This window comes from Mus caroli, chromosome 7 (genome assembly GCF_900094665.2).
Source record: "Mus caroli chromosome 7, CAROLI_EIJ_v1.1, whole genome shotgun sequence".
Lineage (NCBI taxonomy): Eukaryota > Metazoa > Chordata > Mammalia > Rodentia > Muridae > Mus > Mus caroli.
The window spans coordinates 82,888,485-82,912,715 of record NC_034576.1 but is presented as its reverse complement, the minus strand read 5'-3'; the positions used below and the strand labels follow the sequence as shown (position 1 = coordinate 82,912,715).

At 51.5% G+C, this 24,231-nt stretch overlaps 2 protein-coding genes across 5 annotated transcripts; one reads left to right on the top strand and one right to left on the bottom strand.

Annotated features, from left to right (window-relative positions):
* Positions 1 to 3,743: 3,743 nt before the first annotated feature.
* On the bottom strand, positions 3,744 to 5,386 carry Hddc3 (HD domain containing 3). Of its 2 annotated transcripts, none has more exons than XM_021167848.2 (4): positions 5,223 to 5,386; positions 4,879 to 4,934; positions 4,517 to 4,757; positions 3,744 to 4,202 (listed from the first exon to the last, which is right to left on the bottom strand). In XM_021167848.2, exons 1-4 carry the CDS (start codon positions 5,332 to 5,334, stop codon positions 4,072 to 4,074), a joined length of 540 nt encoding a protein of 179 aa, XP_021023507.1. In that variant the 5' UTR covers positions 5,335 to 5,386; the 3' UTR covers positions 3,744 to 4,071. The 2 variants fall into 2 exon arrangements, with proteins under 2 accessions (XP_021023507.1, XP_029334988.1); XM_029479128.1 differs by having other exon boundaries at positions 4,517 to 4,682.
* Positions 5,387 to 8,297: 2,911 nt separating this feature from the next.
* On the top strand, positions 8,298 to 23,290 carry Unc45a (unc-45 myosin chaperone A). Of its 3 annotated transcripts, none has more exons than XM_021166259.2 (20): positions 8,298 to 8,448; positions 8,609 to 8,770; positions 8,971 to 9,007; positions 9,305 to 9,480; positions 11,308 to 11,400; positions 11,840 to 12,007; positions 13,426 to 13,594; positions 14,294 to 14,464; positions 15,362 to 15,533; positions 16,585 to 16,885; positions 18,044 to 18,138; positions 18,817 to 18,958; positions 19,302 to 19,442; positions 19,647 to 19,774; positions 19,948 to 20,014; positions 20,436 to 20,549; positions 20,772 to 20,887; positions 22,192 to 22,309; positions 22,413 to 22,568; positions 22,725 to 23,290. In XM_021166259.2, the coding sequence occupies exons 1-20, from the start codon at positions 8,398 to 8,400 to the stop codon at positions 22,980 to 22,982; spliced, it is 2,835 nt and encodes a 944-aa protein (XP_021021918.1). In that variant the 5' UTR covers positions 8,298 to 8,397; the 3' UTR covers positions 22,983 to 23,290. The 3 variants fall into 3 exon arrangements, with proteins under 3 accessions (XP_021021918.1, XP_029335772.1, XP_029335773.1); XM_029479912.1 differs by having other exon boundaries at positions 8,312 to 8,403; positions 22,725 to 23,043; XM_029479913.1 differs by lacking the exon at positions 8,298 to 8,448 and having other exon boundaries at positions 9,162 to 9,480; positions 22,725 to 23,043.
* The last annotated feature ends 941 nt before the right edge of the window (positions 23,291 to 24,231 follow it).

Below are 24,231 nucleotides of genomic sequence, written 5' to 3'. Positions count from 1 at the left end.
AACTCAGAAATCCGCCTGCCTCTGCCTTCCAAGTGCTGGGATTAAAGGCGTGCACCACCACTGCCCAGCAGAAAAAAAATATTTTTATACTTGATTTAGGAAACCCTTTTCTAGACATAACATGAAACCTAATATATAATGGGGGAACGTTTAAAAAATTGGTTTTCACACACACACACACACACAGCTTGAAAGCATGCTATAGGAAACAGGTTAAATCAATACAGCTGTGTGGGTGGGAACGAGTCTGCAGTGAGTTCTGTCACTGCTGGAGAAAAGTGTGTTTTGACTTCTCAGAGAACGTCACTAGGGTCTGTCCAGCAGCACCCAAAGACTCAGTAGTGACAAGGCTGAGTTCTTGCAGGGTCTCCAGGGTTTATGTTGCCAGGCTCAGGCCACACGGCTTCCTATTCATGTCTTGGTGACAGGAATAAGATGAAGAGTGGGGAACGCTTAGCACAGAGCGGGGGTTGTGCCTACAGCAAGTCTTATTTGCTACCATATGGTTTGTAATCAAATGATAGGGAACTGTGCAGAATAAAGAATATTCTTTGGAGGTCAGAGATGTGCAGTGAAGTTATCTGTTTGACAGGACAAATTTTAATCACAAACACACACTTGGGAGTGTCTTGCAGTGTATCTCTGACTAACCCAGACTTGCCATAGAGAGCCAGGTTGGCCTTGAACTTGTAATCTTCCTGCCTCTGCTGCCCACAGGCTAGGCTCACAGGCACGCACACCATGCCCTCCCTGCTGCTGTTTACATACATAAATAGTACTTAGAGGGCTGGTGAGATGGCTCAGTGGGTAAGAGCACCCGACTGCTCTTCCGAAGGTTCAGAGTTCAAATCCCAGCAACCACATGGTGGCTCACAACCATCCGTAACGAGATCTGGTGCCCTCTTCTGGAGTGTCTGAAGACAGCTACAGTGTACTTACATATAATAAATAAATAAATCTTTAAAAAAAAAAATAGTACTTAGAGCAGTGTCCTTTCAAAAGTTCAGTCAGCAGAGCTGCCTCTGGAAAGATAGGCAGGCCTGTTTCTTCAGTCTGGGTGCTCAGGTGACATGTGGGGGAGGGCCACATGTAACTGGGTCAAGGAAAAAAGCCAACTCTTGGTAAAGCCTCTGAACTAATCCTCGGGAGAGTAAGGGCCAAAGCCAAAACATTTCCTTCTCCTCTCCTCTCCCTCCCATCCCTTCCCCCCAGGCAGGTAGCACAAGCTAGCCTCCAATTTATACGCATTTCCTGCCTTAGCCCCTCAAGTGCTGGGATTACAAGTGCATGCCTCCGTGCCTGGCTCATATGGTTCTTGGTAATGGCACAGTGTTGTCCACAGAGCACAGGGATGGATGCCTCCCCAGTAAGGCTAACAGTCTACAGTGGAACCAAGATACAACAAAACAACCTCATTCACTAGAAAAGGAAGGACTCCCTCACTGAGACGTATCCAGTTCCATAAGGAGGAGAGGATTGAGTGGCCAGCTGGAGGCACAGAGAGAAAGGCGGGCAAATGTGAGGAACTTCACCATCTTGCAGGGCATCAGGCCCAGACAGGGTCCGGATCTACCTTCCCCAGGGCACGAAGAGGAGTAGGAATTCTGGGCAGAGCAGCATTTCTAACCCGAGCTGGAACGGCTTAGCTTGCTGTCATGGTGGTTAGGGAGCACAGTCCAGCTACTCTGGAGGAGTCTGTTGAGCCCAGGAGTTTAGAGCCAGCTCAAGCAACACTGAGACTCCATCTCAAACAAGCAAAAAGCCACTAGCTGTCACAAACACAAAGAGGAAAACATAAACTGTGTAGTGGAGGGGTGAGGCTTACAGTTCAACTGGAGGTCTCTGAATTTGTTCTTAACAAAAATGAACGGAAAGTTCAAGTCTCACACTGTGAGAGATGACAGAGACGGGATCTTCCAACATTAGGAAGGAACTAGGTTTGTTTAGGTCAATGGGAAGAAAGCTCAAACCCTGACAGTTGCTGGAGCAGCGGGTCTGTGTCTGCTCCTGCCTTTGTACTGCCCGATTAATTAGGCTAGTCTGCTCACAGGAAGCCCAAGAAGGGCTCCCTATATTTTTGGTTGTAAGCCTAGCCTCTAACGGCTGAGTCATCTCTCCAGCCCCAAGAAGGGCTTAACTGTGATACAGTTGAAGATTAGAGATGGTAGCCAGTGAGACAGTCCCTTAGAGAATGAAACCTGTGAGTCTATGTAAAGATTGAATACTTTAGTTTGAGTATGTGTGTCCCTCTGTAGTTCAATGAAATAAGGGGAACCTGTGGGAGGTGACCGGGTCTTGCAGGCTTCTCTCTAGTGGGGGAAGGGGGGTGGTAACCATTATAAAACAAGGAAAGAAGAAACCTTTTACTTCACCCTAGGGAAGGAAGGATCTCTGCCTAACTCAGGGAGTCTGCTTCAGGCAGAGGTGGTCCTGTCCCAACCAGCCACGGGGCAAATTTCTTACGCATCTTCTTCATGTAGACTTGCTCTGTAGCTCAGCAGGAGAAGAAACACCCTGACTCCAGTTCTCAGAATATGTTGCAAAAGATGGAGGACCATGTCCATAAAGGAAAAGTTGACGTCTGAAGGTATGATCCAAAGCAAGGAGGTTGACTGTGCCCTGGAGATGAATTATGTCCCTCCCAAAAGGGCTAGGGAGGGAAGCCGAAAACCCTCAAACTCCTAAAGACCCCATCTGTCTCTTGCCTGTTTGCTCTGAACATCACTCAAAGGCCAAAACTGACCCAGTCATGTCTATTAGAGACACTGCAGGGTGGGGGCAGGGTGAGGATGTCAGAACAGCCAAAGATAACCACGTGAGCAGAAAGCAGCTAGACTCAAAATGCGTGAAAAGATTGCTGTACACCATGCCAAGGGCAATAATGAAGCAGGAAGGACCAGCCTTGAGAGACCAACAGGCATAAAAAATAATGAGCCAGAAGAGGGTGGAGGATGGCTGCCCTGTCGTGTGGTGTGTGTGTGTGTGTGTATAGTTTGTGCATGTGTTCAGGTGTTTTTCTAGGAATGGGAAATCCAAGTGCAGCGTAACGTTGGCTTCAGTGTAAAAACTATATAGATTTTTTGTATAGCCAATGAGATTTAAGAAGTCTTCTGGAGAGCCTTAATATGGTTGTGCTTTATTGCAGAGGCAGGAGGATTGTAGAATGGCTGTGAGGGCCCTATGCCCCTCCAACAAACAAAAACAGACCAAAAAAAGGGGCACTGAAGGTGAGGTGAGACGGCTGAGTGGGTAAAGGCACCGGTCCGCCAAGCCTGACAAACTTGAGTTGGATATCTCAGACCTACATGATAGAGGGTGAAATCCAACTCCCCCAAAATTCTCTGCCACACCCACACTGTAGGACTTCTGCTCTTCCGGATACCCGGAAGCTCTTGTGACCTAGCCAGCAATTTTTAAGGGTCCAGGCATTGGCTATGAATCATTGAGCAATCACTGCAGTTGGTGTTGGAGCACTAAGTTCTTCCAGGCTTCCTCATGTTACTGGGATTTCTGTCTTTCCCAGTCAGTTGCCAGAAAGTGGTGGCATTCCTTCCCAGTATATCTGCCATCCCACAACTGCATCATCTGACCTTCGTAAGGACATAGTCCAGCCCACTTGATAAGGATGCCAGGCTCCCAGGGTTGATGCTTTTAACCCAAAGGAGCTGAAGCAAAAGACACATGGGAAATGACTATCTAGCATGTGGGTCCTCTTCGGGAGACCAGAGAAGGAAGAACAGCAATTTAAGCCTTTACCTAACTAAATGCTTTATTTTCCACGACTTATAAACCAATGCTTATTCCAATCTTAGGTCCCTGAGGGGCCAGAGGTCCCACCATGCAAACAGACCCAAGACTTAAAGAAAGGCTGTTAGTGCCTGGATGGAGGGGCATATCTGCTTTCCATATTCCGGGCCCAGCTGAGTGAAAAAACGCAGACGTTTTTAGCCTGTGATGTCAGGGTTGAATGATGGAATGTGAGAAATGAGGAGGCTCTGCAACGTTGCAGTAAGAATCCCATCTTTCCTGGGCCTCACTGGAGCCATGCTGCAGGATTGCACGGAGAACGGCTCAGAGCGTCAGCCCTCGCTCCTCGAACAGCTGCTTTAGTGCCTCTTCCAGTTGCTGGTTTGTCCCTTGAAGCCCTTTTACCACCTGGGCTGCCCACTCGAAGTACTCCTGGACTCGGTGTTCTGACCATCCTGCACCAGAGTGGACAGAAACCTGCTCGTGTGGTGTCAAGGGCAGCATCGGCTTTTGCCTGTTTCCTGGCAGGCTTTGGTACAAGGCCATAAGGTGAGTTGCGATGGCATGATCTGATAACTTCTCCATGACCCAGCAACTCTTCCTCTTAGGGAAGAAGACTGTTCTAGGAGCTTTAGTCAGAGGTGTTAAGACCACCCCTCCCCACTCTACCCTCCCCCCCGACTTATTTCTGGGAATCTAACCAACCTGTAATTTTCAGAAGCTGGCCATCCCCTCCCCCTCTCTCCTCAGAGCCAGTAGGAGAACATACCTGTAGGGGTGCAGCGATTCAGGTCCCTCAGATTGTATAGCTTGTCTGCCAGCTTCACCAGTTTGGCCCCTGGGCTGCTGTGTGGTGCCTGCTCCACCTGTTGCCGCTTTCTTTCCAGTTTGGGCAGAGTTTTGTCATCTGTTACCTCCTCCACCAAGCGTCGAACCTGTGCTCCAAAGTGCAGCTCTACCTCATCCAGGGTAGTATCTGTGTCTTCTACTGTGTCGTGGAGCAGGGCGGCCTGGGGATAGGCTACCATTCAGCCCAGTGACACTAGCCTACTAGCCAAATAAATAGCACCCATTGTTCAACAGTACTCTGGTTTCCCGCACCAGCCTCCTGGCAGAGGAGGGTAACCTTACCTGTAACACCACAAGATCAGTGATTCCAGCCTCATGGGTTAGGATCCGGGCTACACCTGGCAGGGGCAAAGCATAAGTCAGTCTAGAAGGAGCCAGATGTAGCACCTCACCAGCTGGATGACCTTGGAAAGTCCTTTACCCTCTTGGGATATCGACTGTACCAAGGGAGCACTCCTGCCTTCTACCCCAGGTGAGGCTTACAAGATAACGCATGAAAAGTGGTTGATACAACGCTTGGGACTCGAAGAAGGCGCTCAGTAATTTATACGCGCTTTGTGTTCCCGTCCCAGTCAGTCCCCACCCGCCACGGGCCGCGAGGACTGCTTCCCAACTGGCGCGCCCACCGATGGGGTGATTGATGTAGGGAGTCCCTTCAGGATCTTTTCGTCGCTGCTGTCGGTGTTTGTGAGCGGCGAAGTCAGCAGCCTCCAGCAGCTGAGCTGCCTCCGAGCCCATCGCGCGGGTGGCGCGGGGAACTGAAGCTTCGGAGTCCGAACGAATCACTTATAGCGCCGCCTGGCGCTTCGGAGGCTCGGAGAACAGAACTATTTCTAACAAGCTGTAATTCATTCGTTTCCCCCCTCCCCCAACGTGTGTGCCCGTGCCCGTGCGCGTGCGCGTGCGTGTGGATTATAGAGGCTATAAGTCTCCACCTTAGTTTTTGGAGACAAAGACTCTCCTTGAACCTGTAGCCCAGGTATTTAGCAAGACTAGCTACCGAACGAGTTTCAAGGAGTCTCCTGTCTCCGCCTCCGCAGTACAACAGGCGTAGGTTGCCACCCCCAGCTTTTTTACCCGGCTGTTGCAATAATCTGAATGAATGCAAGTCCTTATTCTTGTGCAGCAAGCACTTTACCCACTGAACCATCATCCCAGTCTCAACGGAAGTTCTTTAAAGACCGAGATCCTGGATATAGAAAACAGTTTTCAACAATCACAGCGGCTGGTGCAGCGTTCTCCCCACCATGCCCAAGGACATAGTAGAACTAACAGTCTTTGCAGAAAAGGGAGACAAAACCAAAAGTGATAGTTTCACGGAGTGCTGGGTATAGAGCTGGAAGGCACGGGTGGCCGTGGGATCGTGGGGGAAAGCCCATTTTATCTAGCCTGGGAGGCAGAGACAGCTTCTTCCATGAGAAAAAGGCCATCTACAGCCTGGCACAACACCCAGAACGTTTTCAAAGTGCTCCAAACATAGCTCTCCTCACAGGGTCAGTCTCTGTTACCTTGGGCGTCTGAACCTAACATCTTGGCCCTAGAGATGCTAGGATTTGACCTTCTGGAGAATTGGATCTTGCTTAATTGCTTCAGATGTGGGCTCCTGGGACACAACACTGTTTCTACAGAAACCGTTTGCATTCATCTCTTGAATCACGAGGGAGCCTGCTTCAGTCCCCAGACCTCTGCTCTGGGCCCTTGAGGTAGTGAGTCTTGTCCCCACGGTTTCAGGAGCATAATGTTGCCTAGCTTGGGTAGGCACTGGAACAATCCTTCTCTCTTTACCGGCCATCGAGCTTTGGATCTTCTGGAGAAATCCCGTCTTGGCGTTGGCAGCTCTGAAGTATGAGGGATAAGCAAGACCTTGGCATCTCCCCAAAGGGTTCTGAGAAGTGGAGACAGCCAGCTGCTACGTGTATTCCACCAGGCAGGTAGCTTTTGTGTCTGGCTGGCAGCTGGGGAGATAAGGCTCAGGGGAAACCTAATGACAGGACTCTCTGACAGGCTTGGTGGTTGCCATGGCGCTGCAGTTACAGAGGGATGCCCCACAGGCTGAACAGAGGTCTCTGGGGTCTAAAATGGAATAATCCATATCCCCCAAGGTGTCCGTGCAGCCTAGAAGTTGAGGAATGGGTAGATAGAAACACAGTTGGCTTTACACGCTCATTTCATTTCTTTCTTCCTTCCTTCCTTCCTTCCTTCCTTCCTTCCTTTCTTTCTTTCTTGCTTTTTGACAATGGCTCAACTTTTTCTCTCCTGGCATTCCTTTCCTCCCTTCTGCTTAGGAAATCATAGGCAGTTTGGAGCCAAAGGCCTCACATTTCCCAGCAGATGATAGGACCCAATCACTCTTATCTCTCCACAAGCTTATAATAGAGGAGTTTTCACCCCTGCAAATCTTGGGACTTTAATTTCAGCTTCCTTCTTGTCTGTAGCCAGGGCGTAGAACCCCTATTGGATTCCTAGGACTACGACTGAGGTGGAGGTGACTTCTTATGGGCCTCCAGAGGAGGAGTCCAGGGCTTCTGCTGATAGGCCTGTGTGGGGGACTGCTTTTCAGTTGGATGAATCTTGCCCAGCCAACTGCCCTCTCAGGTATAATACTTTCCCTATCCTCTGAGGGTGACTTGGGGTACGGGAGAGCTGATGGTGAGGGGTGAAGAGAGCCTCCTCTTCTCTTCTCTTCGGGACTTGGACCCCATTTTGCACTTTGAGCAGGGTGAAGGAGATGTGGGTAACCTCCCTTCTCTATAGACGTCTTGCTTTTCTCCAGCCCTGGCTCACCACCCCCATTTGTGCCAGACTACACGGGATGCAGAAGGCGGCCACTACCCTGGTTTTTTCTGTCCGCGCCTCTCTGATACTCCCGAGGAAGCCTACTGTTGCCACCTGCAGGCTGCCGGGGGTTCCTGCTGTACCCTGGATGAATTTGAGGCCCTATACCAAGTAAACTTGTCTTCTCTTCAGCCACCACCCATCCTCAGGTAAGAACTCTAGTCCCAGATTCGCAGAACACTGACAGAGTGCTCCCGTGTGTCTTGGGCTCTGTCCTTGAATTCTGCAGTGGGAGACTTGTAGCTTCCAGATTAGTGGAGAGGAAGTCAGGAAATCATACTTACAGCCAGTTCTGTAAATGAAGAACAACTAAAAGCTGCTTTATGTCTTAAGGGGTTTGGACGGGGTTAATAAAGAGGATCTTGTTAATCTTGGACACATTGTAGTAGGAGGTTTAATTCTGAATCTAGCCGCGTTTGTCTTCAAGGTACTTTCGAGCTTCCAAATTTGTATGCAAAATATGTGCATGCAGTCTGTATTTATCCCATGCTCTCATGGGACTCTGGGCTCTGCAAACCCTGACTTGTAGCAGCCAGTAGATAACCTTGATTCTCTCCTGTCTCCCCAGGGGTCCAGGCCCTCTTCTAGCACTGGGCATCTACACTCTACTGCTGATGGCACTGATGACTACAGATTTCGTGCACTTCTGCCGTGGTCGGGGACGGAGAGAAAAACAAAACTCCAGCAGCCGCCGCCGCCTTTCCTTTAGAGCCTCTTCCGCGCGCCCTCTACAGGTCCCAGTGGGAACAGACTAGGCGCTTGTGAAGCATCCCTGAGCCTGAGCCTGCGCCTGCGCAACGCGGGTACCCCGCCCTTGCACAGACCCAACCACTTCTTGGCCTCGCCTTGTTTAGCGTAACAGTGACGCATTGCTGGGGCGGGGCAGTCGCCGGCATCTCGCCGATCCCAGGGCCACCTTTGCTCTAAAGACTGCGCCTGCACCGGCTCTTGGAGCTTAGCTTCGTGATGACTGTGAGTGGCCCGGAGACCCCCGAGCCCCAACCTTCCGACCCCGGGGTGCGTACTGATTCTCCTGTGGCATCTCCCCTTTCGCACATGCACCTTCGCACCTGGTCGCCGTCACCTTATTCTAGCCCCTCACGGGACTGGGCCGAGACCCGGCTCTTCTCCCAGTCGCGCTGCTCTGTCCACCGCCCTTCTCCCTCTCTCTCTACAGGCCAGCTCAGCCGAGCAGCTGCGGAAGGAGGGCAACGAGCTGTTCAAATGCGGGGATTACGAGGGCGCCCTGACCGCCTACACCCAGGCCCTGAGTCTCGGCGCGACGCCCCAGGACCAAGCCATTTTGCACCGAAACAGGGCTGCTTGCCACCTCAAGCTGGTGAGGGGATCGGGTTGCTCTAACCTGGTTCTACCTGGGCCTGGGATTGCCCATAGCCGCTGCTGTTTGTGCACCAGCTGGGCATTTCCTAGCCACGCACGATTGCCAGAGGTCTTTAGGCATGGGTAGTGGGGGATCAGGTGGCTCAGCAAAACAAGGGTGCCGTTGCCACTCTCAGGCTCCTGATCTTTCTCTTACAGGAAGATTACAGCAAAGCAGAAGCAGAGGCGTCTAAAGGTAGGGTGGGTGTGGGTCCTTGTATGGAGCAATGGGGTCTTCTGTGGTGGGAAAGGACTCTGGGGCCACCGAGCCATCCCTTTCTCCTCCTCTGGTCCCAGTCACTCGTCTTTCTACTTGCTTTCCCACTTCTTCGGCCTTTCCTTTTCTGCAGCCGCCCTCACCTTTTCTGAGGCTGAAGCACCGAGCTCCACATTCGTACCCCTATCTTCCTTTGGCCCTCGAGATCTATCCCTACTGCTCTTGCCTGGAGACGGTGGCCTCCTGGGTGCTGATAGAGTTCCTGTTTGTGCTCAGCCATTGAAAAGGACGGTGGGGATGTCAAAGCACTCTATCGCCGAAGCCAAGCCCTAGAGAAGCTGGGCCGCCTGGACCAGGCTGTCCTTGACCTGAAGAGATGTGTGAGCCTAGAACCCAAGAACAAAGTTTTCCAGGAGTCGCTGAGGAACATTGGGGGCCAGATTCAGGAGAAGGTATGTGAAGGTACCAAGAGAAGTTGGGGTTGCCTGGGTCTGGGACCAGGATGTAGACACAGTGCTCCAGAGAGGAGCTACTGGTAACAAATACACATTAATTAATAATGCTCAGCCTGATGGAGGAAATCAAGTTTAAAGCATGTTTTTTCCGTGTAGGTATAAGTTTGTCCTTGTATGTAAGTGGTGTGGGTGCGTGGACTCTTACAGTACCTGGCGAAGGTATGAAGTGACTTGGCTCCATTAGGCTGCAGTGCTTTAGCATATCAAAGTTGTAAATGACTATCTGATGATCTAGTCAGCCCCTCTTGACCTTAGACTCACCACCTGCCCGAAGCTGGCCTTGAACCCCTGATTCTCTTGCTTCCAAAAACATTTTTAGTTTTACTTTTTAAAGACAGGGTTTCATGTAACCTAGGCTAGGCCTGGACTTGCTGCGTAGCTGTGGATAGCCTTGACTTCCTGCCTACACCTCCTAAGGGCTGGAATTTCAGGCGTCTGACTTTTATTTCAGCCTTGTTTATAGTAAGAGAGACTTGGAACTTGCCTAAATGCCCAGCAATGAGAGAGAAAAAAAAAAAAAAAAAAAAAAAAAAAAAAAAAAAAAAAAAAAAAAAACTAAACAGACTAGGTCAGTTCTGTTTCTGAGAAATGGATCATGTATGACTAGACAGCGGGCTCTGCTGATTGGTAGATGGGAAAGCAAAATATGCGGTAATCTACGTAGGAAAGTACTATGTCCATGAGGGAACGATCCAAACAGTGGAGCCTGTCTGAGAACATCTGGCTGAATCCGTGTCAGTCCAATGAAAAATGTCAGTAAAGCTGACATTAAAGGCCAGGTGGTGGCGCACGCCTTTAATCCTGGCACTCGAGAGGCAGAGGCAGCTGGACCTCTGGGTTAGAGGCCAGCCTGGTCTACAGAGTGAGTTCCAGGACAGCCAGGGCTATGCAGAGGAACCCTGTCTCAAAATAAATAAATAAAATAAAAATAAAAGCCTGTTAAGAATGCACATCAAGCCAGGGGTGGTGGTGTACACCTTTAATCCCAGAGGCAGAGAAAGGCAGGTCTCTGTGAGTTCGAGGCCAGCCTGATCTACACAGTGAGCTCTAGGACAGCCAGGACTGTTTCACAGAGAAACCCTGTCTTGAAAAAAGAACAAAAAAAACCACTGTCCACTAAAGGCCAGGCCTGGTGGTGAATACCTCTAATCACAGCACTCAGTTGCTGAATGAAGCAGGCAGATCTTTGTGAGTTCAAGACCAGCCTGGGCTAATTTAAAAAGAAAGAAAAAAGTGTGTGTGTGTGTGTGTGTGTGTGTGTGTTGTGTTTATCAAAATGGTAATGTTGGAAGAAAAGAATGGGGTTAAAGAGGTTTTCCAAAATATACCTGTTTTAACACACACACACACACCATTAAAAGAAGTGTTAGCAGCTACCTCAAAACCTTCCTGGCCTCTTTTGAACGACTGTCAAGCGTAGCACCATAGTAGCATGTCTGTGCTGTTACGCTGCTGTAGTATGGCTGGCACTGCCTAGAGCTGGTTTCCTCATGGCTAACAAAATGCCTCCCATCTGAAGGCACTTCCTTTAGCATCAGCAGGCCTTCTTGCCCAAGCAGGACAGTTCAGAGAGGAAAACAGCCCAGGGGAAGTTTAGGAGGAGATGCCTGGCAAGTCTCTTCCTGCCTGCCATGGTTGCTAGCTGTTAGCTGTTGGCCCTGAGCTCTGAGCCACCCGGGAGGAGAGCCAGGGAGAACACATAGGAAATATGACATGTCAGACCAAGAAAGGTGACTTATTCTGTGCTTTGTTGCTTTGTCATAGGTGCGGTACATGTCCTCCACAGATGCCAAAGTAGAACAGATGTTTCAGATACTGTTGGACCCCAAAGAGAAAGGCACGGAGAAGAAGCAGAAGGTACGGGTCCTGGAGTGGGCCACTAGAGCTCCTGTGCACACTCCTGTGCTCACTGGCCTGCTGTGTTGTAGGCTGAGCCTCGGGGCACACCTCCTGTGTAGGAGCTCGTGAGTCCTTAGTGTGAAGCAAGGAGCAGGAACTGGAGTTCACAGAGCACCTTGACGGTCACCTGGAGCCAGGATCTGGCACACAGTGTGATTGAGATGCTATCTTTGCTCCTGAGTCCCTGCTAGGGACTGGAGTCTAGCTGTCACCCAGGAGAGCAAGCTCTCTGTTAACTTGAAGTGAGGGAAACTGAAGTTCCAAGAGGTTGAGTTTATAGCTGGCACCTCTCAGATGCTAAGGAGAAGCAGTGAGGTCCGGAGCGCAGGGCCTCTCTGCTCGCCCTGCCCTTGGATATACGTTGTGTCGACATTAGAATCTACTTCCTCTGGTATAGGCTTCTCAGAACCTTGTGGTACTGGCCCGAGAGGATGCTGGAGCTGAGAAGATCTTCCGGAGCAACGGGGTTCAGCTCTTGCAGCGCCTGCTGGACACAGAAGAGACTGACCTCATGCTGGCAGCCCTGCGCACGCTGGTCGGCATTTGCTCCGAGCACCAGTCGCGGGTACGTGGTGTGGAGAGGTCTAGTTATTGCTTTGGTCTGTGTGCCTGTCCACTTGTCTACTAATGCCATCTACCTGTCTGCTCTTCCATTCCTCATTTTGTTCCAAAACCAGCTTAAGGCACAGACAGGTCTGTCTGTGGCACAGACATAACCAGAGGGAAAAATAAAAAGGACAGAAAAGATCCACACATTGGAGCAGAGTAGGCCCAGAAAGGACAGACTTAGCCCTGTCGCACTTTGAGTGTTACCTTTTCTGAAGCCAGTCCACAGGGACACCTGGTCACTGCCCCACTCAAGGCTGCTCAGAGAGGGGCGTTGAATGTGCTCTAAAGGTCCGACTCCTTTTTCTCTGGAGAGGAGAGATGACAGTGATGTCACCAACAGCACCTCTCCCTTTGTTCTAGTGACCCAATTAGCAGCATGGACTGTTGTCCTGGTGTGGACAGTTTGGCAAGGATAGCCCTGCTCCCAGGCCAGGAAAGTCCGTGGCCCCAGCTCTTGCCTCTGCTGGCTGGACCCAGGATATAGGCACTTGGCCTCTGGTTCATCTGCTTTTTTTTTTATGTGTATAAACGTGCTTATTTAGGGTCAGGGTCTTCTTCCATAGTCTAGGCTGCCTTGAACTCATGGTCCCTCTGAGATTACAGCATGTGCTGCTGCCATGCTGGGCTCCTTGATTGCTTTTAGAGGAAGCTCCAGTTCCAAGAAGGGTAGATTGTGATGTAGTCAGTGAAATGCCTTGAGGCCAAGCCGGGGCTATGCATACCCCATAGCATCCTCTAGCTCCCACACAGGTCTGTGTGAGCTGGGATGAACCCATCAGGCCTCCTGGCTTCTCTGGCCTACAAGAAAGATGGCCTTGCAGATCTGCCCATGCATGGTCACACCCTCAGGCACATGCAGACCTTAGTGCTGGGGCTGGGAAGGGACTGGCATTGATCGATCGATCGAGCGGGAAGTTCTGTTGCGGTGAGCCTCCTTCTGGAGGAGACATGAGACCAAATAGACACTCTTGGGGCTTGTCTTCTCTCGGGCTATAGAGAGCCGAGGTGGATGAAGATTCTGGAATTTTCCTCCAACTCCTCCTCTTATTCTTCTTCCTTCCTTCCTCCTTGTTTTCAGACACTGTCTAGATAAGTGGCCTTGGCTGTTCTAGAACTGACTGCTATCCAGTCTCTATGTCTGGGATTGCAGGTGATGCCACCACTACCAAATGAGATGCTTTCCTTAGACACACCATCCAGGAAGCAAGGCATGACCCTAGGTCATACCTGCATGACCCCAGGTCATACCCATTAGACACACCTTCTTTCCTTAGAGCTGGCCCTTCCATTCAGGTGTTTGCTTACTCACCATCAGGAATCTCCATGGCTCCCCTTTACCAACCAAAGCCTCTGTCCGACTCTTTCCCTCCTTAGACAGTGGCGACCCTGAGTGTCCTGGGAACTCGGAGAGTCGTCTCCATCCTGGGTGTGGAAAACCAGGCCGTGTCGCTGGCAGCTTGCCACCTGCTGCAGGTTATGTTTGATGCCCTCAAGGAAGGCGTCAAGAAAGGCTTCCGAGGCAAAGAAGGTGCTATTATCGTGGGTGAGTGGAAGCAGGTCTGGTCCCTTAGATGGTTGTGTTGTGGCCCGGTGTGTGTGTGTGGGTGTGTGTGTCTGACCCCGCCCAAAAAAAGGGTGACTTTTTTTTTTTTTTAGATTTATTTATTATTATATGTAAGTACACTGTAGCTGTCTTCAGACACATCAGAAGAGGGCATCAGATCTCATTACGGATGGTTGTGAGCCACCATGTGGTTGCTGGGATTTGAACTCAGGTCCTGTGGAAGAGCAGTCAGTGCTCTTAACCCCTGAGCCATCTCTCCAGCCCCAGGGTGACGTTTTTGTTTTCCTGAGACAGTCTCACTGTAGAACAAGCTGGTTTAGCCTGGCGTGGTGGTGCACGCCTTTAATCCCAGCACTTGGGAGGCAGAGGCAGGCGGATTTCTGAGTTCGAGGCCAGCCTGGTCTACAAAGTGAGCTCCAGGACAGCCAGGGCTATACAGAGAAACCCTGTCTCGAAAAAACCAAAAAAAAAAAAAAAGAACAAGCTGGTTTAGAACTTACCAAGTAGGGTGCCTGAGGAGAGAGGTAGGCTCAGCTCAGAACCCAGGAGGGAAGCCTCCTTTGCCTGAATCTCGCAGGACTGGGTCACTGCAGAGCCCACTACTATACCTCTGTCCATTGTGTGGAGGACTGAACCCGTTAGGTCGTGGCCATTGATCACTATGTGTATTGTTGCCAGATCCTGCCCGGGAGCTGAAGGTTCTCATCAATAGCCTCCTGGAGCTGCTGACTGAGGTGGGGGTCTCTGGCCAAGGCCGCGATAATGCCCTGACCCTCCTCATTAAAATGGTACCCCGGAAATCACCGAAGGACCCCAACAATAGTCTCACCCTCTGGGTCATTGATCAAGGTAGGTGGTACAGTTTAGAAAAAGCTGCTTGGGTGTCTGAGGCCTGCTCTTCTGTGGGACTGACAGGAAAACTAATTGCACACAGCAACGAGCTGTCCTGAGCTGCCCTCCTGGGGTCTGTGGGGCTCCTGTGAGACCTTCCAGATGAGTGTATATGTGTGTCATTGTACATATGTGTACATATGTGTGAGTGTACAGATATGTGTACATTGGACAGTCCTGAAGAAGGTCAGGATAAAGGCAGTGTCATTTTTCTCTTTTGAGGTTGATTTTCTCCTATCATGTGAGTCCTGGGGATCGAACTCGGGTCAGTCAAAGTTGGTAGCAAGCACCTTTACCTGCTGAGCCATCTCACTGGCCTGTTTGAAGTTTTTCTTAGAGTTTATGTATGTATCATTACCGAGACATGTTAAGACTATATTGCTGGGTGTGGTGGCACACACCTTTAATCCCAGCACTTGGGAGGCAGAGGCAGGCAGATTTCTGATTGGAGGCCAGCTTGGTCTACAGAGTGAGTTCCAGGACAGCCAGAGTTACACAGAGAAACCCTGTCTCAAAACAAAACAAAACAAAACAAAACAAACAAACAAACAAACAAAAAACCAAAAAAGACTCTGTTAAGACAACCAAGTCATAACATAGCAATTTACACTTCTCCTTTTCCAAAAAGATAATAAGTAAGAAAGGACTTGCAAGGCCCTGCGCGGCAGCCCTCTGCAGTGGTGCTTTGAGCCTGCTTCTGTTTCCTCCGTGGATTCACACTATCTTGCCCCCTGTTTAAACTCTGACCTTCCTGGCTGAGAGAGGTGGCCTTGCTTTTCTCTGCATCTCCTGGGCTGTCGCTATCTTTAGGGGTGGGCACCCGTGTTCTACCGTCTCAATGGGGTATCTTTCCAGGTCTGAAGAAGATTCTGGAGGTGGGCGGCTCCCTGCAGGATGCTGCCGGTGAGCTCACGGTGACGGCAAACAGCCGCATGAGTGCCTCCATCCTCCTGAGCAAGCTGTTTGATGATCTGAAGTGTGATGCCGAGCGGGAAAACTTCCACCGACTCTGTGAGAACTACATCAGGTGAGGGAGTGTGCGTCTCTCTCCTTGCCAGGGCTGCAGGCGAGAAAGCTGACGGGCTTTCAGCATGGAGGGCAACCCTAAGGGAGGACTAGAAAGCTAAAGTGGTCCCCAGAACCCCCACCCCAGGCACTGGTTTCGTTTCAATTGGCGTGAAGAGATACAATGACCAAGGCAGCTTATGAAAGAGTCTGTTAGAGGCTTACAGTTTTAGGGGGTGCGTAGAATTCATAACCATCATGGCAGAGAGCTTGGCAGCCAGCAGGCAGGCATGGTGCTGGAGCAGTAACTGAGGGCCTACATGTTGAGACAGCCATGAGGCAGAGAGAGAGACAGACAGAGAGAGCACCCACTAATTTGGAAGGAGTGGGCTTTGCAACCTTAAAGCTCATCACCTCCTCCAACAAGGCCACACCTCCTCCAACAAGGCCACACCTCCTAATCCTTCCCAAAGAGTTCCACCAACGACAGACCAAACATTCAAATGTATGAGTTTATGGGAGTCATTCATTCAAATAACCAGAGCCTATCATTTTAAGATGGGAATCTGGCTGTGTAGCCCAGGCTGGCCCAGAACTCCTGAGCTCCTGAGTAGCCAGGGCATGTAGTTGTATGCCAGTGTACCAAGCTCCAAACCTACTTCTTGTTCCAAAGTGACGACACCAGGAAACTGCAGCAGATGTGTCACGCATGACAGTTGAGCCAAACACTTTCTGGATTTCTTTTCTACCCCAAGAACTAGAAGTGACAGTCTACCCTTGAGGAGTTGGCAGCTGAGGGGAACAGATTGACAGTAGCTTGCAGTGGGAAGATCTTAAGCTGTACAGGGAAGGAGTTGGGCAGGACGGTGTGTCTGAGAGTGTCACCAGCTAGGCCCGAGTGGAGCGCAGTAATGGAGTTTGGTGACTGATTTTGCAGTAGGATGGTCAGGCTTCCGTTGGTAGCTTTTCTTGCTGTTTCTTCCCATCTAGCACCTAGGGGAGCTAGGGGAGGCAGGGAGAAGAGGCCCCTTGTATGTGCTTTGACCTGACAGCTATAACTCTGTGCCCCTCAGGAGCTGGTTTGAGGGCCACGGGCTGGCTGGGAAGCTACGAGCCATCCAGACAGTGTCCTGCCTTCTGCAGGGCCCATGCGACGCTGGCAACCGGGCCTTAGAGCTGAGCGGTGTCATGGAGAGCGTGATCGCTCTGTGTGCCTCCGAGCAGGAGGAAGAGCAGCTGGTAGCCGTGGAGGCACTGATCCACGCTGCCGGCAAAGCCAAGCGGGCCTCGTTCATCACTGCCAATGGTGTCTCTCTGCTCAAGGACCTGTACAAGGGCAGCGAGAGGGACAGCATCCGCATCAGAGCACTAGTGGTGAGATGGGGAGGGGGCTGGTCAGCTGTGCCTCCTGGGGCGGCCTCAGCGCAGTAGGTGAAAGTACAGACAGGACCTCACTGGGGCTCCAGGTGTGGGCCTGGCTCCTGCCACTGAAGGGCTTATGATCAAGTGGGAGATGATCCAGGTACAAAGGATGCCCAGGAATGTACGCTGCCTCACACTGTCCCCTGCTGGTTAGAAAGGCCTGTGGAGAAGCAGAAACTGTGTGTTTGAGGTCTTTCTAGGCACCCATGAGTCAGCTGTAGCCAACACTGTAGGGTCTGGTTCTCCTCCTTGGGTATTGTCGTAGCTTGCTCTCTATTGCTGTGACAAACACCACAAACAGAAACAACTTGGGGAGGAAGGCTTTATTTCATGTTATAGCTTTCTTTGAAAGGGGGAGGAACGTGGGGCAGGAGCTGAAGCAGAGACCGTGAAGGAACACTGGCTTACTGGCTTGTTCCTCATGGCTTGCTCAGTTTGCTTTCTTGTACACCTCAGGAGCACATTCCAGAGATGGCACCACCACCATGGCCTGAGCATTTCTACAGGCTAACTGATGGAAACCATTTCTCATGTCTCAACTGAGGAACCTTGTTCCCAGGGGACTCCAGTGTGTGTAAAGTGACACAGAAAGCAGCTAGCACGGGCAATGAGTCCTGGGTTTCTGTCTGGTGAGGATTTAGGGCGTGGCTCAAGTACTTGGCCAGGGCCTTTTTGTTTTCTTTTGAGCCAGGGCTGGCTTATGTAGCCCAGGCTGTCCCCATACTCATTATAGACCCCAGGCTGGCCTAAAACATTTGATCATTCTGCCTTTACCTTCCAAAGGCTGGGATTAGAGGTATGAGCCCCTGTGTCTGGCACAGAGTGCTTTTTTTAATGACACAAAGGACAGTGTAGAGCGGGAATGAGTGTGAAAAGGCCAGAGGCTTAGGGTCAGTTTCTACCAGTCACCGTGCCCTGTGCCCACCTCGGGAGGTGACTGCTGCCTAACACTCCATGTGTCACCTGTGGAGAGTCTGTTGATTAATTCATGTTTGTGGTCTTCCCAGAGCAATGGCAGAGGGCCTTGGAAGGTTCCCAAGCCTGGTAAGAGAGCCAGGCTGTAGTCTCCATCCTAGGCACCAACCAGCTGGCCTTGTCCTCTTCCTCCAGGGACTCTGTAAGCTCGGATCGGCTGGAGGGACTGACTTCAGCATGAAGCAGTTTGCTGAAGGCTCTACCCTCAAACTGGCCAAGCAGTGCCGAAAGTGAGTCGTATTTCTCCATTTCTGGGACAGGGCTTAAGAGACGGGGTGGGACTGTAGAGGTGCTCAGTAGGTGCAAGGGTGAGGGTCTGAGTTTGAATCCCAAGCACCCTTATTAAAAAACTGGGTGTGGTTTCCCCTGTACCTGTCACACCTTTGCTGTGGTGGGCAGAGACAGAGGATCGTGGGGATTTGCTGACTGCCAGCCTAGCTTTAGCTGCAGCCAGAAACTCTCCTCCAAGGGAGGAAGACAGCAGGATACTGACATTATCCTCTGGGTGCGCACATGCACACACACACACACACACACACACGATATTTAAAGGGGCGTGGGTGGAAGGTAGAACTCCTTTGTTTCCTTCTGTCTGTCCCTGGCAGGAGCTGCCTTCCCTTAGACAAACCTTCCTAGAACCTTGCTCATAAGTGACTGTGTCAAGGGGAGACCCAAGCCCCTGGCTCTCCTCTTTGTCCAAGCTACTCCTTCTTTCTCCCAATATTATTTGCTGTTGTGTTTTTTGTTTGTTTGTTTGAGAGAGGCTCTCACTAAACAGAAACCGGCCTAGAACTTGTGACCCTCCTGTCTCTGCCACCCGAGTGCCGAGATCACGGACCTGTACCTGTACCGTGGTTGGCTCCTGCTTCACACCTCTCATTGCCATTCATGATCATCTGTGCCCCTAGGTGGCTATGCAATGACCAGATTGATGCGGGTACTCGGCGCTGGGCAGTGGAGGGCCTGGCTTACCTCACCTTTGATGCGGACGTGAAGGAAGAGTTTGTGGAGGACGAGGCTGCTCTGAAGGCCCTGTTCCAGCTAAGCAGGGTAGCTCTGCTGGTTCCTGCTTTCAGCCTATGGGCGGCGGGATCTAGGATGAGCGCTTACCAGGCTTTAGCAGGTCTCACCCATGTCCCTGTGACCCTGGGGAAGCAGAGCCAGCTGCAGAGTGTCTCCGTGGTGCCTGTAGGGTCTGGAAACACAGTTGCCCTGGAGGAGTTAAGGAGGCAGGACTGTGAGCTCTGAGTGTAGGGTTGGAGCAGGTTCCCAGTCTTCCCCTGAGTTCCTCACAGATGGGGCTGTGGAGGATGGGATGGCAGCCTGGCTCCGCTGCTCTGAGCTGGGCTGCCCCGCTGGCACTGCCCTGCTGAGTGCCCCTCTCTCCTGGCAGTCTGAAGAAAGGTCAGTGCTCTTTGCCGTAGGCTCGGCATTGGTCAATTGTACCAACAGCTACGACTATGAGGAGCCTGACCCCAAGATGGTGGAGCTGGCCAAGTATGCCAAGCAGCACGTTCCAGAACAGCACCCTAAGGTATGGATACACTCGGGAGGGCGGGGTGGGGGCGGGGTGGGACAGGATGGGCTCCATGTTATTGGCAGCAGTTGAGCTGGCTGATTGATTCTCAGCAGAAAGCTTTCCTTTAAGCAATGTCTTCTGTGAGAAAAGCGCACATTTTCCCACCCTCCCAGCTAGGGTTCCCCCCCCCCCCCACTCCCCGATTGCCTTCTCTCGCAGGACAAACCAAGCTTCGTGCGGGCTCGTGTGAAGAAGCTGCTGGCGGCAGGTGTGGTGTCAGCCATGACGTGTATGGTGAAGACCGAGAGCCCTGTGCTGACGAACTCCTGTAGGGAGCTGCTCTCCAGGTGAGCCAGCCTGCCTCTGCTGACTCCTGCCTCAGGCTACCGCATGCCTGTAGGGATGGGTACCGGACTGTGTGGGTCTTAGAGCACTTGGCTGCCTTACTTTGCTTAGCTTAAGACTGAAATGCCTGCCTGCCACTGGCCCCCACCCACCCACCTACACCTTCTCCCGGCAGGGTCTTCCTGGCTTTGGTGGAAGAGGTGGAGGATCGAGGTACTGTGGTTGCCCAGGGAGGGGGCAAGGTAAGCTGGTTTCTGACTCCTTCCTGAGCCATCCGCCTGTAAGACATGACTCAGTGGCTGCTGGCCCTGGGGGACACTAAGAGTGGCCAGCAGGAACTTTGGCCAGTGGAATGTGATGCTTCTGCGGACAGGCTCCTCGGAGTCCTTTGGACCCATAAAGAGCCTGAGCTTGCCTCCTTTGCCCTCTGGGGCCCCAGGGCCCTGCACAACCCATGGTTAGCACCTAATGGGTGGTTGAGGAAGGCCTGGGTAGTTTCGGTGAGAGACCTCAGAGTGAGGGGAGTGGAGTCTGAGCAGGGAGTATTCTCAGACCCAACGAGAGAGTTGGGGGGCTGTGGGAGAGTGCAGTCAGGATCGATGGCTTGGACCGTGTGCTCCCGGGGCCAGCCTGGGCACTGACAGGGCTGGGGTCGTTTGACAGGCTCTGCTCCCGCTGGCTTTGGAAGGCACTGATGTTGGGCAGACCAAGGCCGCCCAGGCTCTTGCCAAGCTGACCATTACCTCCAACCCAGAGATGACCTTTCCTGGCGAGCGGGTATGTGTCTCCTTGCTCTGACTGTGGAAACCCCCCCCCCCAGCCCCGTTTCCTCATTATGCCCTGATGAGCCCTGGCCTGGGCCCCTTCTCATGACCATCAGGAAGTGGCACTTTTGCTGAGTCCTGGGGTAGGAGACAGTCATAGAGCCACTGTCTTGGGTGGGCTCCCTGCTGGGGTCTTGGGATTGGGTGAGCACTGATAGGTGCAGTTCTATCACAGATCTACGAAGTAGTCCGGCCCCTTGTCTCTCTGCTGCACCTCAGCTGCTCAGGACTGCAGAACTTTGAGGCCCTCATGGCCCTAACAAACCTGGCAGGGATCAGCGAGAGGCTCAGGTAAGGACCCGCGGGGAGCCTGGCATGGGGATTTGGGGGAGCCTCACTCACTCACTCACTCTGTAGTTTGGGAGCCAGTTGCTGGTCACTCTTTGTGCCTCACAATGACTCCTCTGCAGCCTGCAGATGAAGAGTCATGCCACGGGAGGCAGGGTGAAGCTCTGGGGCCCTGACTTTACCCTCTACTTCCTTCTCTCCCCAGGCTGCTGACACTCAGTGGCTCATGGTATAAGCCTAAGAAAGCTTTTAAGTCCTTCTGCCTCCGTTTCTTCTCTGTGAGTTAGTTATTTAACCTGTGAAGTAGGAGCGTGGAGAGCTGGCTGAGAACATGCTTGTAAAACTCTTTATCAGGCACAAGTAGGTGTTGTGGCTCATGCCAAGGGAGGAAGAGTTCTTGGCTGTGAGTTCTAGGCCAGGCTAGGCTATAACCTGTCTCAAAAGCCACCTCCCCGACCTCTCCCGAAAGCCATTAGTTCATAGTATCTGGCCCTGGCAGTAGTCACAGTGAACATGTATTAGCTGTTAGTACTAATTGTGACCTTGAATACATCACTCACCACGCGGCCCAGTTTCTGCTTTGGCTAAATAGTGATGGTAGCCACCTCTGCACTTTACATTAAGGAAGGTAATTCAAGCATGGGGTTATGATGAGCATCAGGTGAAATAATTCAAGCTGCTTGGACAGGTTCAGTGCGCAAACGGATGTTTACAGAGCCGTCTTCATAACCACCCTGCTTTGCTAATTTCCTGGATGCTTAACAACCCCATGCTGGGGCTGGAGAGATGGCTCAGTGGTTAAGAGCACCGACTGCTCTTCCGAAGGTCCTGAGTTCAAATCCCAGCAACCACATGGTGGTTCACAACCATCCGTAACGAGATCTGATGCCCTCTTCTGGAGTGTCTGATGGCAGCTACAATGTACTTACATATAATGAATAAATAAATCTCTTAAAAAACAAACAGGGCTGGTGAGATGGCTCAGTGGGTAAGAGCACCCGACTGCTTTTCTGAAGGTCCGAAGTTCAAATCCCGGCAACCACATGGTGGCTCACAACCACCCGTAATGAGATCTGACTCCCTCTTCTGGTGTGTCTGAAGACAGCTACAGTGTACTTACATGTAATAAATAAATAAATCTTTAAAAACAAACAAACACCCAACCCCATGCTGTTTCCTGCCAAGCCAGAAGACTAGAAAGCACTGCAGTTCCTAGCCAGCACAGCAGAGTCTTCGGGCATTGCTAGGGCGGCACCTATGGATATGGAGACTCTGGTCATACGTGCCCTTCCATCTTCGCCCCGCAGGCAGAAGATCCTGAAGGAGAAGGCTGTGCCCATGATTGAGGGCTACATGTTTGAGGAGCATGAGATGATCCGCCGCGCAGCTACAGAGTGCATGTGTAACTTAGCCATGAGCAAAGAGGTGAGCGTTGGTCCAGCCGGTTGCCATGACAGGTGCCAGCAGCCCTGCCCTTCGGCTAGGCTTTGAGCCCCGGTAGCATGGTCCTTGCCTCCATCTGTCCCAGGTGCAGGATCTCTTCGAGGCCCAGGGCAATGACCGGCTGAAGCTGCTGGTGCTGTACAGCGGCGAGGATGATGAGCTGCTGCGGAGGGCGGCTGCTGGGGGCTTGGCCATGCTCACCTCCATGCGGCCCGCACTCTGCAGTCGTATTCCTCAAGTGGTGAGTGCCTGGTCTGGCCAGGGGAGGCTGACGGAGCTAGCAGTTCCCTACGTGGTGGTGTATGGCTGTTGTGTTGGGGAGTTCCAAGAGCGTAGATGTGGTTTCTGCCACAGTTGAGCCTGTAGCTGAGTCTTCACATCCCGCCCTTTCCTACAGACCACACACTGGCTGGAGATCTTGCAGGCCCTGCTCCTCAGCCCCAACCAGGAGCTGCAGCACCGGGGCACCGTGGTGGTGCTGAACATGATGCAGTCTTCGAAGGAGATCGCCAGCACCCTGATGGAGAGTGAGGTCCTGGAGATCCTGTCAGTGTTGGCCAAGGGCGAGGAGAGCCCAGTCACCAGGGCTGCTGCAGCCTGTCTGGAGAAAGCAGTGGAATATAGACTCATCCAACCCAACCAGGACGGAGAGTGACGATCGGCCCTGGGGCCCACAGCTCATGCCTCTGTCACCCATCACAGCTCTGAGTCAGCACTGGGATGCTCAATACTTGCCTCACTTCCACAGCTGCCATAGCTGCACTTTGGTGTTCTCAGGACACACAGCACTCAGGAGGGCCCTGTCTGTACTGTAGAGAGCTGAGGCTGGGGAACGTGCATCCCATTCAAGCCTGTGGATTATGGGCATCAAGAAGGAAGGACACAACAGCATCCTCACATGCTGGGAGCATCACGAGAGCCTGCCAGCAGGCTCGCCCTGCTAATAAATCCTGTGGAACTACAGCATCTGTTTGTTGTGTAGGCGGGGCTGCTGAGGGTGGGACACTCAGGGGCAACAGCTGGACATCAGCAAAGTATGCTGCAGAGCGCTGTCGCTGTAACAGAAGGAAGCCAGTGGGCCCATGGAGAACCTTTGTAGACAAGGCCTTAATATGGGTAGGACAGGCTGGCTTCAAACTGATAATCCTTTCTCAACCTTTAGAGTTGTGGGAATTACAAGTGCCATCACCCACGATGGTTTCTTTCTAAGTCCTGGTGAGTTAGCCTAAAGCTTAGGAAACTGATCAAATTTCAGTGTCTTTTTTTGTTTCTTTGTTTGGTTTTTTCTTTCTTTTGTTTTTTTTTTTTTTTTTTTTTTTTTTTTTTTTTGGTTTTTCGAGGCAGGGTTTCTCTGTGTAGCCCTGGATGTCCTGGAGCTCACTTTGTAGACCAGGCTGGCCTCGAACTCAGAAATCCACCTGCCTNTGCCTCCNGAGTGCTGGGATTAAAGGCGTGCGCCACCACGCCCATCTTTTTTTTTTTTTTAAAGATTTATTTATTGATTATATGTAAATACACTGTAGCTGTGTTCAGACACTCCAGAAGAGGGCGTCAGATCTCGTTACGGATGGCTGTGAGCCACCATGTGGTTGCTGGGATTTGAACTCTGGACCTTCGGAAGAGCAGTCAGGTGCTCTTACCTACACTGAGCCATCTCACCAGCCCCCAGTGTCGTTTTTTTATGCTGGTCCTTGGATACATTTGTCAGGATATTGTGAGTTTTCTGTGATCTCTACCCAGTCTGTGTTTGGAATTTGGGATCCGTGTGCACTTCGGTCAGGGAAAATACATTTTTTTTTTTAAAGATTTATTTATTTATTATATGTAAGTACACTGTAGCTGTCTTCAGACACTCCAGAAGAGGGCATCAGATCTCATTACGGATGGTTGTGAGCCACCATGTG